The 19,514-nt window shown below is 41.6% G+C and overlaps 1 protein-coding gene across 1 annotated transcript in view; it reads right to left on the bottom strand.

The window, feature by feature from the left end:
* Positions 1-5,565: 5,565 nt before the first annotated feature.
* LOC131678898 (F-box/LRR-repeat protein 20) overlaps positions 5,566-19,514 on the bottom strand; it is a 75,189-nt gene continuing 61,240 nt past the window's right edge. Inside the window, exons 3-11 of the mRNA XM_058959323.1 lie at positions 17,682-17,789; positions 17,535-17,618; positions 17,195-17,467; positions 17,020-17,122; positions 8,143-8,228; positions 7,872-8,063; positions 7,707-7,808; positions 7,431-7,643; positions 5,566-7,373 (exon numbers count right to left, since the gene is read on the bottom strand). Coding sequence (XP_058815306.1) covers positions 7,266-7,373; positions 7,431-7,643; positions 7,707-7,808; positions 7,872-8,063; positions 8,143-8,228; positions 17,020-17,122; positions 17,195-17,467; positions 17,535-17,618; positions 17,682-17,789 — 1,269 coding nt within the window. The 3' untranslated portion in view covers positions 5,566-7,265. The remainder of the gene's footprint in view (positions 7,374-7,430; positions 7,644-7,706; positions 7,809-7,871; positions 8,064-8,142; positions 8,229-17,019; positions 17,123-17,194; positions 17,468-17,534; positions 17,619-17,681; positions 17,790-19,514) is intronic.

Genomic DNA, 19,514 nt, shown 5'->3' with positions numbered 1-19,514 from the left:
GAAAAATAAGTTATTGGAAAGAAATGATTCCTGTACAGTGCCAATACAAGAGATGATTGATTAAAAGTTGGGTCGTCTGCCGGTTTATTGCTTGCCATTGTTATCATTACGCTTTCTTCTAAAAAATATATATATATAAAATTATTATGTGGAAGCTAGGAAAATATGCTCCATTAGTGAGTTTCTTTAACCTTCAAAGAGACAAGCGGGTCTCAGAGGCCCGGCGGCTAACGATTTTTTAGTTGCAAAGATCTGTTGAAAGTTTGTACATGGAAATATGCACACAGGTTCGTATATTTGTTATACACACAGAAAAGCAAATAATTTTCCTACAAGGCAAATTAGCAGGCAAATATGAGATTTGACGAATACATCTGTTATTACAGATATTTCCTAAGGCTGAGTGACCCATCCAGGTTAAACCCCTCATAAACAATACAATAGAGATTTTCCAAGTGTTGACGATATTTCTATACTATATAATTTCCAACACATCATCCATTCCTTTACATATATTCTTTCTCGAGCATAAGCAGAAGAGTGCAGTGTCGAGCACCAACAAGCGAATCTTGGATATCTCAACATGTTCTGAAACGATCCGCTGGTGCTTCTTTTTTCCCTTTTTTCTTTTAGTCTACATTATTCAATTAATTTCAATAGAAAGGTCGCCAAACGGTGAGATAACATAGTTCTCACAAGTCTCCTATCTCATGCCTACACGCGAGTCTAAGTCTAGTGATGGCATTTGGTCCTTAGACCGCCGACGACTGGGTGCAATCAGCCTTCTGCCGATAGTAGCAGAATGAGAACGTGCGAACAGATCTAGTCGAAAACACTACCGTAAAAAAATAGCTGATCGGAAATCAGCCCCAATAAGACTTCAATCTGACTAGTATCGCTAATCACGGGTCAATACACACTGAAAACTCACCGCGTCTGTGTTTATGAATCTAGCTGCATGTTCCGTTATTGCTAACAAGCCCGTGCACTGCCGTTATAAGCTTAATTGTCTCATGTTCTATGGGATTCCCTCTATACATGGGACAAGTATGTGTAGAACGGCAGTGCATCAGGTTAACAATCCTTCGTATTTTCCTTCGGCTATGTGGAATTCAAATTGCTTTTGTGTAGGAAACAGGATACTCTCGGTAGCCGGCTACCCAGAGTTTAAAATGAACCAAGAACTAAACAAGATCTTTTCTTTATCGAGTGATCGTGTACTCAAAGACTAACTAAACAACTACCTAATAAACTATGTTTTACAGGTCGTATTGCTTGCTTGGAGTGAATCGTGGACCTCCAACTCCGCGACACCTAAGGAAGAGTCTGATGAATCCTCGTCCCTCCGTTAAGTAGGTTGAGCATCAACGCTTCCCTTTCACCTTATCCTTTATCTTCCCTCGTGAACAATGGAGATAGGGGCGGCCGTAATGATGGCTATCATGTTGTTGAGGTTTTAATATGGGTTTAATATTTCCTAAGCAACTATTATTAGATAATCAGCAGCCAAACATGATGAAGTCAGTGTGCAATCTGCCAAAATCATCGTCACAACGCAACGCAAAAGTTATTCAATTAATTCCATTCAAAAAAATCTCAAACAGTCCAAAGGCTTGTAATTAAAAAAATCTGATCAAAGTTCCTTTAGATTTTTTTATAATTTTTTTCTCAGGGTTTTTAAATTTTACCGGGCCTTAGAGGCCCGGCTTGTCAAAAATTTTGATCGAGAAAACAATGCGACAGCAACATGGTCGTTTGTATTTATTAACCCTCTAGTGCCCAAATTTTTATTTGGCTTGAAAAAACTTTTGTAGGTGGGTTTCGTGATGAGAAGAACGAAAATAATGTTGATAATTCATGTAAGCAATGGATTTTTTATTAACGCCTGAAAATAAGTAGGCCGCCTAGAGGTGGTGTTGAGCACCTGGGCGAATAAAAAACAAACTTTTTTTCTTCTAGTTACTTCAACATAAGCAAATTCAGATGGTTTATATTTTGGACTCCATCAGAACGCAAATTGCCCAAGCTAAGGAGTATTTCTCTAGTGCTTTGGTTGTTTAATTATTGACTTTTAATTTATAGTAGGGGAGAGCGAGTAAGGGCGCTATAACCCTGGCTCATTAGCCAGGGCAGGGCTAAATACTTCTGTCCCATCCCAGGAGCCTAGGACCAAAGGAGTGACATTAATCCTCTTAGCAAAGTCACTTCCAACGATTTATCAAACCCCCATCAAATTGAAACGGTTGTGTACGGTTGTCCACGTTTCTTCCTTATTCAAGGTTCAAAATAATACGTTGATTAAATTATTCATTGAACGAATAATTTGATTGCCGTATAATTTTGAATCATCTTTATTTTGTACGCTGCACAGTTGGCCTGGCCGCTTTAATGCTTGTGTCATATTCAATATGTGCCACAAACAATAATAATGACAAGAAAAATTGTGGACGAACGTCCGCAATTTTCCAGGATCCCTACATGTATTGGCTGTGTATGTGTAGACTAGACTAGATTAGACTTTTAATTTATAGTAGGGGAGACCAGTGTCTGCTGGCGATGGTTTCACTTTTCATGTTTTATTTTTTAATTTAAGAAGATCGTGTAAAAGAGTATTTTCGAGATTCTTCAGGTGAAATTCCGAGGTAAGCAAACAAAAAAGAACAAATTTTGTTTGTGGTTACGTACATTGTCTATATGCCACGGAAAGTTCTTTTCGCGCGCTATTGAAAAATTTAGTCATTCGTGGAATAGCTTTGAACTAGCTCTAAATAACAAAAATGCTGAAATTTAAAAACTTCACCTAGGGTAATGAGCCTATTTTCGCCCTAACCATGTGAAGCCGGTGGTTAGAGCAGCGTTAGCCATCTTTGTTCAACGCATTGGAAAGCAAAGATACTGGTGCCAATGCATACGCATTACATCAATTGTATTCCGAGTAATTAATGAAATGGTGAGGCACCCTCCCTAATACGACTAAACTAAGCTCTTCACTCTAATATGCTCAAAAACTTAATGCTTAACGTGAACGAAACAGAATGTAATGCAACATAAGTACATGGGAGAATGTGTTACACAGTACTTGAAGTGCAGGACTATAAATAGCGCCATATGCCTAATACAAAAGGAGAAAAAAAGATTCCGCCAACTTACCCCAGACTCCCCTAAATATAATTAAATGATAAGGACATCCATACTCTAACAGCGGCATTCACCCAAAGATTTTAAAACATGCTTCTTTTCAGCTAAAATTGCACATAAAGATAGTTTCGGTACGATAAGTAATCACAAAAGACTGAAAACTGACACCAGTTTAGCAAAAAAGCTAAACTTCCGAATTATTCCACTAAACCAATTCACATCTACAGTAAAATGGTACTAACAGGCTACGCAAAAATATTTTTTTTAGTTATTAAAATTTCCAAAATCAGTTAAAATTTGTTTAATGAAGATTACCACTAAACACAATTTTTTTTCCACGTTTTCATCGAATTTTCAGCCTTGAGCTTCAATTGCCTTTAACAGAAAGCTAAGATTATTCAAACAATGTGTGTGTATGCGTTGGGAAGAAATACTAGTGCGAATGACAACATACAATCATGTTTTAGTAGTTTTATTTAGATTTTTAAAGAGACCGCCTAGAGGTGGTGTTGGGAACTAGAGGGTTAAGCATAAGATTCACGGGACGCGCGCGATCCTTCAAGAATACACGCGAATATGCAAATGGTCGCGCGATTAAATAATCCAACTTGTGCACGACATACACGCTACCGCAAACGACAAACACGTTGACTTGTAAACGCTCGAGCCCTTCACGATCGCACTATTACACAATTAGTGAACACCCACGCCAATCTAAACAGATATGCACCATTGGATTCGAAAGCCAAACTCATACCTTCCACGCTCACACCACCACAGGACTCACGCTTAGAGTCATACATATAAAGCTACACGCAATAAGTACAGGTATCCGTCTGGCAACCGGGAGAAATGCATCTCAAACGCAGAACTTATCATTTCAATGATGACCTTGAATCTGCGTTGCCTGTGTTGAAGGCACCATAGCTTCGTCCCTCAGGTCAAGGATGTATGAAACCCGCTCACTACCACCCTCGGCCCTAGCTGCTCATAAAGGGATAAAAAAATAAGCATCGATGAGTCTGAAAACCTGATTATGCCACGATAATTTGCACCATTCTGCAAAGGCGAGGTTATCAAATGATCGATTGAAAATCATATTAAATGGACCTGTCAATTTTTTTGCTCTGCTTTCTACATCTTGTAAACATGTAGTTAAAAACGTTTCATGGTTTTCTGTATATATAAAACCAGTTTTCCCATAAATATCGACAAGTTTGCACCCGTGTACAAAATTTCGTGCACGCGTTCAACCTCAAACATGCTTTGCCTTTGTGTACAGGTGCGCATCGAAGACCGAACCCAAGCAAGCGATGTGCAAAACATCGTGTACGTACACCGTGTGCGTACATAAGAAAGGCATACACAAAACAGAATGAGTCAACGCTAATGATGATGGGTGAGAGAAAGAGAAAACTAGTATCAAGAACCTGTGTGTACGAACACCTCGTACGTACATGGGGTTCGGTTGTGCAGACGAACATTTGTTTTGGTACGCATTAGCGCGTTCGAGTTTGCACACGAAATGATAGTGTAGGATGAGCACAGAACTAGAGCGAACATGGTGTTCGATATTCATTTGGGAAAACTGTATAAAACTAACATCTTGGATTTTCTAACGATATCCGGATTTCCACGTTCAGTTGATACTTGAGTCGGGCTTATTCTGCGCGGCGTGTGACGTGAGATGACTAGTCTCACCTCACTCTAAGTGACTTTTCTCACCCAATTCTGAAGAGTCACTTCGGGTGACGTGAGACGCCCATTGAACCGTAATAGGGAATCTCACCTCACTCGAGTCGACTCTCAGAATCGGGTGAAAAAAGTCACGTAAAGTGAGGTCAGTTTAGTCACCTCACGTCACACGCCACGTAGAATAAGCCCGAGTACCTTGTGTCGTTTTTGATTGAGACGGAACTGGCGCAGACCTAACTGCAGTCACACCGCATGTTTGAAGCCAGTTTCGAGCTTAGTCTATGCGTTATTGCACTGAATATCGGGTTGGGCTCTAGTTTTAAATATATTATACGTTGGCTCTAACCACCGCTGCTTTGTGAGAATCTAAAGCAGTTCCTTAATTGTTTTGTTCATATTTATTTTCCGTCGTCTTCGCACTGGATGCCTATCATCACCGATGACAGAGAGATGACTCCACAATATGGACCATAGAGGCACAGATTTTTTGCCTCACAGAATCTTTACGGCCTCTAGTGGTTTGGTTACCTCAAGTTATTATAACTAATCAAAATATTCGAAAAATTTTCATATGTCTGTTTTACATAACACGCCACAAACTCGATTGCAACATGTATCAGAATATATTGTGTTTAGCTGATTGCGCTAAATCCTTTCTAAGTTGTTTTAGGAGCCATGATTGAAACTTGAGCTTTCACAATATTTTCAGTTAAAAAATAGTAGTACTCCTCATTTTGTATTTATATGTAAAATCTTACTTTTATTTTTTCCTAATGTGTCACCTTATGGTTCAGCATCGTAAATATAATTGAATCACAATCAAATTAGCTCCTTGCTTGTTTTGCACATCAACTTGTTCGTTTTTTTTCTTTTACCATTAAATTCATTCCCTTTTCCCAATCATTCATCATTAAACGCAGTAACATTCCATGTGGAGCAATTTGAGCACTCTCGAGGGGCAGAAAGGGTATGTTCCAGAAAAGTTAAGTTTTCTCATTAAGTGCAAATTAAATTTCGATAATTATTCCAACCCTCCTATTTATTTTTCAAATACAATACCGTATTTTCGAGCGTATTGGATTCAAAATCACATCTTGTTGAAATTAGATCTATGAGCACACCATTGTCAATCAAATATACAGTCTTATTTTGCATTACAACGGATCGCTTCACCGAGAGTCGGATTCGATCGAACCCACATTTGGTCGAACGCTCAGTCGGTCAATTGTTTTTGTTTGTAGAGCATTGCAGAGATGCTTGAGTTCAACAAATACGGTTCCTCAGCACACGCTATTTATTCTGAACATCTCAATTACTACAATTTGTTTGACAATTAAAATGTATATCACAGTTCTTCGTTAAACACTGGTGCTCAACTCGCCTCATATGGTGGGTATGTCACTACGTTTCCGTACACATATTTCAGCTGATTTCGCACATTTATCGCCCTATCCTTCATAACATATCACATTCTCACGCTTGTTTCACAGATCGTTTTGCGACGATAGTTTCCTCAACTCGTCCTTCGTGCACGCTAAATTAATGCGGCCATTCCATTTTGATTCGATTATCAATAAATATTTTTTACGACAAATGTCATTTATCTCTAGAGTTTATTGTTTTCTCGCTGATGATTTTAGTATGCTTAAGCAATGTTTTCTTCTTTTAATGTTCTGCTTTCAAAAAACTAATCGATCTGATTATTTTTCTATCCAGTTGCTGGCTTTTACGTAGGTACTACGTACTGCGTGCTGCCTGTTTTTTTTTCTGAGGACTTGTCGTTCGAATAGCAGCTTGCTTTTATTTTCAAATGCCAAGCCTGATTCGCTCACTAACAAATAATGCATTATTCCGGATTCTCCGTTTGATCTACGCGTTATTCTTTCACTACTAATTGAACACATGTTTGTTTATGGTTGCCGTTGTGTTGTTCCTTTGAATCCCACAGAAGTGTTTTTTTTTCGGAGAAATGTGTGTGACTTTCCAAATCTTTTAGTATTTCTTTTTCGAAAAATATATCTAGGTATTTCTTCTTTTGTCGATAAATGTTAGTCTGGTTTTGCACTGGTTGTTATGTTTTTCATTTGGTTATGTTTGTGTTGTGAGTGTGTGTGAAAGTTTGCAGGCGAGAATGCGATTTTGCAGATTGATTTGCAGGCCTTGGGAAATGATTTCCCATTAATTTTAATTTCTACGACCCTACTCAGTGATGATGATTAGAATAGATTATTATCGTTCAGTGTTACACTGTTCATATCCCAAAGGGGTGCAGGATACTTTTTCACTAGCGTACATCCAATTGTAGCCATTTTACATACAAGTTCTTACGTTCGCCGCCTTAGTGTTCCTGTCTTGCATTTAGATTATAAGTATAAATATCAGTCATCTCTACTCCTACAGAGAACTTTCCTGGCTAAGCCAATCGCCTGATCTCAAAGAATCTCACAACATCGACAATACCTGGGTCGTGGTCCGTTGGTGGTCGGCGGCGGTGTCACTGGGGCAAAGTACGCGTGTACTTTAATGTTTGGTAGGTGATTCTGAAATGGTTTAGCAATGAGTTTACGAATGTCTGCATCTCCCTGGCTTCAACTTACCCTCAGTCGACGGATAGCATTTCTAGATATTAGTTGGCAGTCGTAGAGCTCTATCCTCTGTAGATTGTGACAGGTTATCAGATGTTCGAGTGTCGCGTCGGTTATCAGTGGGCAGTTATCCAACTCTAGGACGGATAGACTTTCCGCAGCGCAGCCGCCGGCAGCCAGCTGCCGTATGCCCTCGTCCGTAATCAGTTCACAGTGTGACAAAGTCTAGAATTGGCACAATATCTAACAACGTTCTAATTCAAGAATAACAACGGTGAGTGTACTCACCAGTTTTTCTAAGCTTGGGCAGCCTAGGGCTAGATTGAACAGCGTAGCATCAGTTATTAAACTACACTCTTCCAGATCCATTCGCTCCAAGTATTTACAGTTCTACGGAAAAAAATGCGAAATTGCAACACGCTTTTGCCTGGAGGTATTCCATGATTTACAAACCTTCGCTAGCGCTATGAATCCTGAGTCGGTAAACTGCGTACAACCGGCCATTTCCAGTGTGTTCAAGTAATGATTGTACATGGCGAGTGATATTAGGGTCTGATCGGTAAGCTCGCAACATTTAGACACGCACAGCTGCTTAAGGTTGATGCACTTTTCCGCAATTTTGGACACCGAGGCGTCTGTTATGCTCTGAAAAATGTACATAGAAAAGAGGATCATATTTCCGTTAAGGGTGCCGTGCGTTCACGCGTGAACAACGTTTACTTACATCACAACTGTGCAGATTTAAAACCTCAATATTGGGACAAAATAGTGCTAGTGAAATAACGGCTCTGTCGTTCACCTGTTTGCAACCTGTGGAGAAGTGGAAAACATAATTAACAGATACATCTTTGGGGAATGTTGCAGTTGGTACGGACACTGCACCCGAAACACAAATTTAGCAGGAATTTAAATTTTTGATATGACCAAGTCATAAAGTTTTTTTTATCATATCCTTGAGCACGAAAGTGACCCCGTGGGCTTCGCACCACTCCAGGACAACATTTGAATAGTGACACGAAGCTAGATCCGGCTAGAAGATCGTAGGGCCCTCGTTTTTCTTCAACAGAGGAAGCACACACTCCTTGAAATAGATCTTCCCGTTTACAGTACCGGACAGTAGTCACGAACAGCGCACTCTGTTTGTCACATGAGCAGATCGCTTGCCAAATACTATATTTATTGGCAAACTTTAGAAGTTTCGGCTTCCTTACTTCCTCCAGAACATCAAACTCGTGCTGGGTGAAGAACAGTAGCCCCTGAAGCTGCCGGATGTCTGCCTTGGCGTAAATGTCATCATCCACGATGAGGCGAAGCTTCGTCAGCATCTGGGTGTACAGTTTCCGGGCCCATGACATCGTAGTAGTCCCTCCCGGTCCTTGGCTCTCTGAACGAAAGACTTGAACAGATTCTGAATTGTTTTCCGAAATCTCGATGAGAGTGTTGAGGATTTTCCAGGTTCTTTTGCAAAATGAATTCGCGACGCTGCCAGGTTCGGGTGACGCCATTTTTTTCAATTTTCGAAAAACTGACAGCAATAAAAATACAGTGTAAACAATACACTCTAAACTACTTCTACCCAAATTTTAAAGAGAAAACACCTGATTTTCTACAGCGTTTTTATGCGATGAAATTTGGTGTGGGACACCCTTTACTCAGGTCGCCTAAGCTGGCTTGCTTGGGAGCAGGCCAGAAGCAACACGGGTGTGTTGAATTCTGGGTAACCGTTCCCCCTTTGGTTATTTGCGTTAAGAAATGTCCTTCCGTCCAGCAGTATCGGCCTCAATGTCGCAACACGCTTTGTGCCACAACAGGGCTTATACATGTTTTTAGCGGCGAACATGCTATAGCGGGTTTTTCCGACCGTTCGTTGCGTCGCTACCAGCACGATGTCGTCACCGTAGATTTCACCCAACAACCAGATTAACAAAGAGTTTATGGTCAGCACAAACAGTGTGACCCCGAGGACAGATCTCTGAAGCACCTTGTTAACTCCAGTAGGACAGCTGTGGCAGTGCTCAGTGACGCCACATGTCCTCTATAGAGATATCGGCGATATGGCAAAATAGGCACCGGTTCCTGCTCCACGTCTAAACGCGTACTATCGTTGATTCGGGAGTTTACATTCTTCGAGTAACTAGGAAGCAAGAGGGCGTAAATTATTAGACCTTTTCATTCCCCTTGCTTCGGAATAGGAATGACCAGGTTTTCTTCCACGAAGCGTGCATCGGTACGCCATTCCAGATTGGATTATTACTGTCCAACATCGGCCGGAGAATGCTGCAATAGACGATAGCAAACGTCATCCAATTCGGGCAGATTTCGCGTGTGCCGAAGCCAATACCGCACAAGCTTCCTGTAGAGGCCTGGTTGTCGGGTTCGAATCTCACGGGTGCTTGAATCGCAGTGACGCAGGCTTGACAGGGTGGCATTGGGTGTGATCGTCGTACTCCTTTTTACGATAATGGTGTAGCCACTGTGTCGACGCTTTCCGCTTAGAGTATTAACTCTCCAACAGAACAGGAATCCGAATATATTGGCTCAAATAGCACGTTCACCATGTGTAGTCGGGGATTTGTGCCTTACCGTGTCTTCTCATCATTTCCTGAGCGGAAAAGAAGGAGAAGGTGGAGGGAGGAAGTAGAATTGAAAGGATGGGAAAAATAACAGCACATAAACAAACAGCATGTAAGTTATACTGACAAGTAGTTCAAATCGCCAGCGAGTAAGCATAAAGCTTTTCACCATACTGGATAAGGAACTTTAGTTTGTCTCTGACTTTCAGTCGTCCAAACACGATGTCGTCTATGTAAGGGCAGCCGAAAGCTCGAAAGCGCAATTGCGCTACTGTTTTTAGATTTCTCCAATAATTTCGGTGCTCGGACAAAGCCCAGGACCGTATTTTTCTCTTATCCAACTTGCAAAATTGGCAGAGCGAGCTCAGGACCAACGAAGTCAATCGCTGCACCGCGTAAAAAACCCACACCAAAAGATTTGGAATAGTTTTGGAAGTTTTTCTTTGCACGAATTTTACAAATAACACAGTTTTAGCGAAAATATTCTAAGTCCTTTTGAATGCAATATGGGATCGTGAAATAGCGTCAAAAATCAATTTCTAGCTCCCACTCATCAAGACCAATCCGAAAATATCCATATTGATTGGGTTATTTCGCTAAACCGGAAGTCGCCATCTTGGATTTCAAAATTGCGTCAAAAATCTACTTCTGGCACCCACTCGTCAAGACCATTCCAAAAATTAAAAAAAAGGGCCGGATGGAGTTCCAAAAAGCGCTCTCAAGGCAGCGATCATAGCGAACCCGAACATGTTCAGGCTAGCTATGCAGAGATGCCTTGACGAGTGCCGCTTCCCCGATAGATGGAAAAGGCAGAAATTGGTGCTGTTGCCGAAGCCCGGGAAGCCGCCAGGCGACCCATCGGTGTACAGACCAATCTGTCTGATCGACACGACTGGCAAATTGCTTGAGAGGATCATCGTCAACAGGCTAACCCCGTACTCAGAAGGTACGGACGGCCTGTCAAGCAACCAGTTTGGTTTTCGGAAGGGTAAGTCCACGTTGGACGCTATCAACTCAGTGATAAAGACTGCTGAGATAGCGATCCAACGAAAAAGGTGAGGCATTCGATACTGTGCGTTAGTGACACTTGACGTGAAGAATGCATTCAACAGCGCAAGCTGGGATGCCATCGCGCTCTCGTTACATCGGCTTAGCCTACCGGTGGGTCTGTACCGGATCATGGAAAGTTACTTCCAGAACCGCGTACTGCTATACGAGACCGATGCCGGTCAAAAAAGGGTTCCTATTACCGCCGGAGTCCCGCAGGCCTCGATCCTAGGCCAAGTGTTATGGAACCTCATGTATGACGGGGTTCTGAGACTGAAGTTCGCTCCTGGGGTCAAGATCGTCAGCTTTGCCGACGACGTTATCTTGGAGGTCTATGGGGAGTCAATCCCTGAGGTAGAACTAACCGCAGAACATGCGATCAACACGGTGGAGGAATGGATGAGCGCGAGAGGCCTGGAGCTCGCTCAGAATAAGACGGAGGTAGTTATCATCAACAACCGCAAGTCGGCACAACATGCAGTTATCGATGTGGAAGAATACATGATCACTTCACAACGGAGTCTGAAGTCTCTCGGAGTCATCATAGACGACAAGCTGACCTTCGGCAGCCATGTCGACTATACATGCAAGAGAGCGTCGACTGCTGTTGCGGCACTATCGAGGATGATGTCCAACAGCTCAAAGGTGTGCGCCAGTAGACGTAGGCTACTGGCAGGCGTTGCCGTATCTATCCTCAGGTACGGCGGCCCGTCATGGTCAAGAGCACTGAGGGTAACCAGTTACCTACGGAAATTGGAGAGCACCTACCGCGTGATGTGCCTCAGAGTGATATCTGCCTACCGCACGGTATCACACGATGCATCTTGCGTGATATTGAGCTTGATGCCTGTCGGGCTGGTCATCCGGGAAGATGAGGAGTGCTTCGAGCTACGTGGAAATAGAGGAGCCCGCGAGCGCACCAGGGTGGCTTCGGTCGCCAGATGGCAGCGTGAGTGGGATAATTCCTCAAAAGGTAGGTGGACCCACCGGCTGATACCTACCATATCGAGCTGGGTGGGCAGACCCCATGGGGAAGTTCACTTCCATCTGACACAATTCCTGTCAGGCCATGGCTGCTTCCGACGAAACTGGCGAACACATACTGTTTGTATGTCCTCGTTTCGACGTCGAAAGAATAGCAATGCTTGACATCTGCGGCTGGGACACCCCCTGATACCTTTATTCAGCGAATGTGTCAAGCGGTGGAGAACTGGAACGCAGTCTCGACTGCAACCACCCAGATTGCCTGTAAGCTACAGGGAATTTGGCGCACCGAGCAACAGACGACGGGCACGACTAACTAGTGATTGGTTAGTTGGAGCGAAAAAGGCCGAGCGCAGAAAAAGTTCATGCTGAGGCAGGTTTGGCGCAGCGACTGGCAACCGCGTAAGTGGTAAACCCAGCCACCCCGAAGCAAGGCAGAAGAGCGAGTGTAGCGAGGACTGCCTCATGCCAAGATGGGAGGGTTGTAGCGTAGTATGTTGGGAGCTATTGATGCCTCGTGGCGTGGCAGAGGAGTTAAGGGTGAGCATCCAAGTCAGCCTCACATGTATGTTAGAGGCGAGCACAAAAGTAAGCCTAGCAAGGTATGAAAAAGGTGAGCACACAAGTAAGCCTCGCATGGCGTGATAGAGGTGAGCACAAAAGTAAACCTCATGTGGAGTATTAGAGAGCGAATCAAGGTGTGACTTAGAGAGCACCCAAGTAAGCCTCATACAGGACGTATGAACGCGTGAGCGAGAGTGAATGAGTACATCAAGTACAGCCATCCCCCCAGAAGTAATACCGAGAGGTAGTCCCTGGGGGGAACAATGGCGGTGCCCAATGGAGTTTAGTCGGTATACTTTTTCTCTGCGTTACCGACAGTCAGTGTAACTGTGACTACACAGATATCGCGAGGTGTGAGCTCCGACATGAAACACGCGTCAAAAGCCTTATTTGCAAGAATGCAAGCACGAAGCATTTTACGTGGGTAAGCCATGCCTATTAGGGTGGGACAAAAAATAGATTCCAGCTCTGAGCAACTTTTTGGGTCCCATTTGGGTCCTAGAACATCTGTGCAAATTCTTAGCTTGATCCCTGAAACTATATTTTTGCGCCCACTGTTTAAAGTTTACATGGGATTTTATATGGGAAAATTAACTTTCACAAAATAATTCCTCCAGGAGTCGCCCATTGCTTCTTAAAAATAAACCGTTATGTGACTTTTGTAGGAAATTTAACACAGAAACAAAGTCTCGAAAACTACGAAACGATCTACCGCTTGAGAAAAAAGTTATTAAGCTGATACCAATTGATGCTCTGACGATTGATAAAATATTAATTTTTTCTAGCACCACTGTTGTTGGTTGTCCAATTATATGCAATTTTGTTTTGATCTTCTCTTAATGTCTCCAAATCATTTTTCTATACTGTCTGGACACTTCGCAAGAGTTTTCAGGGATAAATTCTTCTTTTGTACATAATAAGAGAAAATTAAAGATTTTGTATATAATTCGACCGTCAGCAGCAGTGATGCTATGAAAAGTAAAATTTTCATCAATCTTCAGGGCATCAATCGGTTTTTGCTTAATAACTTTTTCCACAAGCATCAGATCGTTTCGTGGTATTCTCAACTTTGTTTCCTTGACAAATTTCCTATAAAAATCATACATCTATTTATTTTTAGGAGGTAACGGGTGACTCTTGGAAGAATTAATTTGCAAAAGACGTTTTCCCCATACGAAATCCCATGTAAACTTTAAACAGTGGGCGCGAAAATATAGTTTCACCGATCGAACTAAAAATTTGCAGAATTGTTCTGGGAGCTAAATGGGACCCAAAAAGTTACTCGGAGCGATTTTTTTTTCATATAATCATGTCCCACTCTAATGCCTATCTTGTTGTAAACAAGATTGATTGGTGCTATTCTAACCATTGTTGCTTAGAGAACGGAACATTTCATTCTCAACATGCATTGTACAACAACTAGAGGACACCAACAATTTGGGATATTAACGCATATAGCGAGCAATATCAGGTTTAAATGGGACACGAACATTTCATTCCCATAATTTACGAAGAAAATAATGGTCCATTGTGTCAGAGATTCGCATAACACAGTAAGGGCAAAACCCAAAATGGTCCATGTGCGACTGGCATATTTTATACCCTCCAGTCATCGAGTCCTCGGCACGGAACTACGCCTTGACTTAGGGACGCCTACTGTCAGTCGCCTTCTACGACATGGAAGCAGGAACCCAGTGGCTCAATTCTTGGACGGATACCACACGACCTTTGGGCAGGTTCGTCTGTACACATCGAAATTTTATAATCGAAACCCAGCAAAACTTCACCGAGCTACCATCAGCCGAGTGTCTCAGCAAACCCCCAGCCAACAAAAATTCGGCAAAATTAAGCGGATCGGCGAAAAAAACTTGGTGCGTAGAGTGAACGTTTCGCTGCGTAATGCAGCATAGCTTCGCCCAGCTCAACAATTTTACCCATATCACGGGTCACATGACACTAGGGAATTGGGGTTCCCTGTTTGGTAGGTTTTTACCACCGGAACAGGTAGTCTGTAGTGTAATTCTTAGCCGGTTGAAACAACCACTACCGATACTACACAGCATATCAAGACTGTTAGGATAAAGAAGCTGACATTGAAGGACAGCTTCCATAGATGGCGAAACAGCCGCCAAGTTGATAACTTTGCCAGACAAGTTGCGTTGAAGTGCCGATTGTACCCCGCCCATAATCGCGAAGATTTCTGCTTAAAATACAGTATATAGTATCTACCTAGCGAGTGAAACTGTTTCAATCTGATTTCACGACAGTAGATACCAGCAGCAGCACGTCCCTCCATCCATTCGTTTGTTGTTGTCTCTTCCTATAGCCCGATAACCGCTCCTCGCGATTAGGAATATTCGCATGGAGTGTTCTGTATAAAGGAAAACTACATGTCAGTTAAGATATTCTTGCTGGGAGCAAGAATATCTTCACTCCATTAGTGACCACAGTCGTATATGATTGGTAGCAAGATCAACGCGGTTACTGTCCCAAAGCCCAGTAACCTGTAGTCTGTATGCACATGATAATGCATCTTGTTTGAGGTTATGTGTAATGGTTTGATACTTAGAAGGGCCTCAAGATCAGCAGTCAGAGTTGTTATAATCTCTGTCCTCTGCCACCACACGAGGCATTCATATGACAATATTGGACGTACCATTGTGTGTATTTAGGTGTGAGACCCCAGGTCCTTCCGAAAGTTCGCCTGCACTACCCGAAGGCCATGAACGCTTTCTGACCTATGAACTCGATTTGAGCAGATCAATTCAGTTTGAAATCCAATATAAATCCAACGTATTTGAATTGATCTACGAGAACTGCAAGGTACGACGCAGGGGGGCATCTACGGGCAAGGACGCGAAGTGCCTGCCTAGATCGTTGCCGATTGTCGTGGCTTCGATCGTCATGCTCCCGTTTATCATAATGCTGTAGCCGTTGTGTCGCCACTTCCCGCTTAGGACATTAACTCTCCAACAAAATTCTGACATCAAGGAGTCTGAACAGAGATACGTCCAGAAATTTGGTCCAACTAGCGGTTTTAGCTCTTCTATGATTTTCCTGGCCTTGGCATCTCCAGTACTTCCATTCTGGAAATGCACTAGAACTAAAGAACTCTACTCTACTTTATGACAGTGGCTTCATTGGCTTCTCCAAAACTACAGGACACTACTTAGGATTGGTATTACTGTCAACAAAGTCCACATGTGTATGTATCATATTTTGGATAAGTATATCCAAACATATCATATTGCATTTGAAACATAAGAATATATGGAAAATGAAAAGACCATAAAGCACCTGATTGAAACGATTTGGAATGGGGAGTGCAAATGACAACTTCCTGTTGCTAACATTTCGTGGGAAAAGTGTGGGCTCTTCTCCCAGCCCGTCGGGCAGACTTTACACTACGACGGCTTTCTTTGCGATTGACACATGGTATCTAATCATTTGAAGAAGATTGTCACACTCTCCTGGACCCTATAAGTGAAGTGACTACTCCCGAGTAAGTGAAATGTCCCATGGACACCTCTCTCCTTTTAGCCCTTTATGCAATGTATAATAGCTGTGTAAAGATTGAATAAGTCGTACACAGCGGAGCAAGCAATTACCATAACACATTTATGTTGCTATAATGTGTGGTAGTACCACATCATCAACATTATCTGAGACTTTCCTGGCCTTGTTTCGGAAGTCATCAGTTGGCTGACATTGATGCGGGTCGCCCACAGGAATGCTGTATAGTGCCCATTGTGCCGTCCGGCGTGCCCTGATGGCCCTCACGACGTCCGGGCACCACCAGTGCAGTATATAAAAAGCTCAATAAGCCGCTGAAGTTTGCTAACCACGTTCACCATTTCGCTGGGAATGTTCAAAGATATCACGGTGCACTGGACTGGATATTCAAGCCTGCGGGCGACGGCCACTAGTAATATTTGCTTAGTATTCTTTGAAAGGAAAAATTAACGAAAATATTGATAGTAATAATAATTTTAAACTCCATTAACTCTAAAAAATACTGTGTTCCCTGAATTAAAGGATATCGCAAAATTCTTTCGAGGAAAACCTTTTTACAATGATCGTTTCTCCAGGTCGACTACTTCAAGGAAAACTTTTTAGACAAGTTTTACGCTGAAAGAAGTCAGTCTACGCTGAAAGTCTAACCGATGTTCACATTAAAATTCAAATTTTGGAAACATGAGCTGAAATTTAAAAAAAAACGGAGGAACAACTAATTTGTATGAATTTAACCCTTAAATGCATGAAACTCATTTTTGCTTGGTACTCATTTTTCTGGATGGATACGATATATACCGTTTCTTGAGGCTTTATATCACGGAATTCGGTATGTTGCCACATGGCAACAGTATGCATTTAAGGGTTAAATTCTTACACCTTGCTCTATCAACACGACCTGCTAATAAATTTGAACTTACCTTTACAGCTGAACTTTTTCACTTTATTACAACCCCTAGCTATTGCCTCGACACCGTTCTCCGTTATAAGATTGCACCAAGAAACATTGATCTCCGTTAGGTTCTGAAAAGGAGAGTATCCATGAAATGTATTAAGTATAAAACATAACGTGACACCTGCCGGTATCAAACTCACCGGACATCCATCCGACAGGGCCTTCAGGCTGCAGTCGGTGATCTGCGAGCAGGATTCGAGGTTGATGGCGGTCAGTTTTGCGCAGTACCTGCTAAGTGGCTGTATGGCAACATCGGTAATTTTCTTGCACTCGGCCAGGTCCAGCTGTTCTATGTTATGGCAGTGTTGAGCAAGGGTTCGTATCGATTGGCTGCCCACCGACTGACAGCCCCGCAGGCAAAGATTTTTCAGAAAGCCACCGCATCGCAGAGAGATGTTTTCGATGACTAAACCCTGGGGATGGTTTCAAACTTAGTAAATACAGAGCTAACGGAACATGGAAAGCAAGATGGTAGCGCACCTCAATGTCCCGCTGAAAATCGAACAGATTGATTTTTTGCCAATTCGATCCATCCAGGGCCAGAATATTCCAGTATCGGGATACCTAAGGAAACGTTAGAAATTTTATGAATTTTCTTATCCTGCCATGACATCGGAAGCTACTTACCTGTCCACATCGACACAGCGAGGTCACGTCAAGATAGGATAAAATTCGTAGTAGAATCTCTTTTGGTAGTTTCTTCGAGATTTCATCTTCTGGAACTATGCATACTTTCTGTAAAATAAGAAAACAATTGTTTTAATTATGTGTATATGGGAATGTTTATTATTTTTATGCTACATTTTATATTTTTATTATTTATTTTATAATGGTTCTAAAAAAATTATAAATTTTTATTTATTTTTCAATGTTAATTCTCAAAGCCCCACAATTTTTTACCTCCGCCAACTTCGACTAAATTAAATATCTTAAGAAATAGCACCTAGAAACTTATAGTTTTCACCTTTTTAAAAGGAGAATGAATAACCTTAGTATTTGAATGGTTATTTTTTCTTTTCTTGAAAAAATACGGGCAGTTAAGGGTAGCGAATTCTGTTGTCGAATCATTTGCTTGTGTCGTGTTAGTTTACAAATTTGCCTATTCTGAAATCGAATCGACTTGTTATTCCAATTATATCAGTCCTTTTTATGGGTTCTACCACGAAGTAAAGAATAATTTTCAATACTTTCCGTTACCGATAGCAACACTGAAAATTTGAATTGCTTTTGATTGCAACATTTATGCTCGTTGTTGAATAGTAGATCACCAAGGAAATAACGGGTAATGACTGTTTTTACAAAATCATTTTCACCGTAATTTATGGTAGTCATATCCTGAGGATATTTCCTGTCAGATCGCGCAAAAATCGATTTATTTCAACAGCGAAAATAACTCGGAAACATCAGCTGTTAAGCATTTAGAAACGGTTTTTCGAAAAGGTCACGTATTTGATCCAAATCACCTTTACTCATGCACATCCATTCCAAAACGTATATTTGTTTTATCGCATTTTTTGGAAATTATTACAGAAAGTAAATAACCCGATGAGAGGGAAGTTATTTTCCAAAATACGAAATGAAAATTTCAATTCAAATTCATATGAGAATGGTTTTGTTGTCCTTTGTTGTGAATATTTTTACAGCTCGTTTCCTTGCCAATCAATAACAGTGCGGTTTCTTAACACTTCTCGTGGCGGAGGCAGTTTTGAGAGTGCTTTTCGTTGGCTACTGCTAGTTTTTTTTTATTTCGATTATATAGGTTTTAACCTTAAGGTCATTCGCCTCTTCGGGTTAGAAAACTCTCTTATGAAAAATTTCTAATCATATGTGCGGGGTCGGGACTCGAACCCAGGTGCGCTGCGTACAAGGCAATCGATTTACCAACTACGCTACGCACACCCCTGCTACTGCTAGTGTTCCTTCTAGGAACTAACAAAGCGGGCCACTGGCGGCAAAATGCTTATGGCTTCTACGACGCTCAAACGTAAACTGGAGTTTTTTTACTAAAGAGAGTTGGTTTTACCTGATTCATCGTCAAATGGGAGGCGCTAACAATAAAATAAAATTTATGCTCGCTAGTTGAACAGTAGATAAAACCAATAAAATCACAGCTAATGGCTGCTTCTACAAAATCATTTTTATCGTAATTTATGGTAATCGTATCCTTTATAGAATCTTTAACACAATTGTTTAGAATATTCTGCGCCCCTTCTTTTTGTTAAAACAACAGTTACGGTTGGTTCTAATTTTACGAAGATCGAAAAATAATCTGTTTAATTATTCTAGATCGAGCCATCGTACTAAAAGTTGAAGAACGATAAATTTTAGGAAATTGCTGAAGCCATGTAAGCTCTATCTGTCATACTATTCTTTTTACGAGAAATTTAAAATCAAATTTTAGAGTGTATTTTTTATTCATATAACTTTTGCGAATAAAATAAGATAGCCGAAAGACAACAT

Source organism: Topomyia yanbarensis, chromosome 2 (genome assembly GCF_030247195.1).
Source record: "Topomyia yanbarensis strain Yona2022 chromosome 2, ASM3024719v1, whole genome shotgun sequence".
Lineage (NCBI taxonomy): Eukaryota > Metazoa > Arthropoda > Insecta > Diptera > Culicidae > Topomyia > Topomyia yanbarensis.
This window is presented reverse-complemented; position numbering and strand designations above follow the sequence as displayed.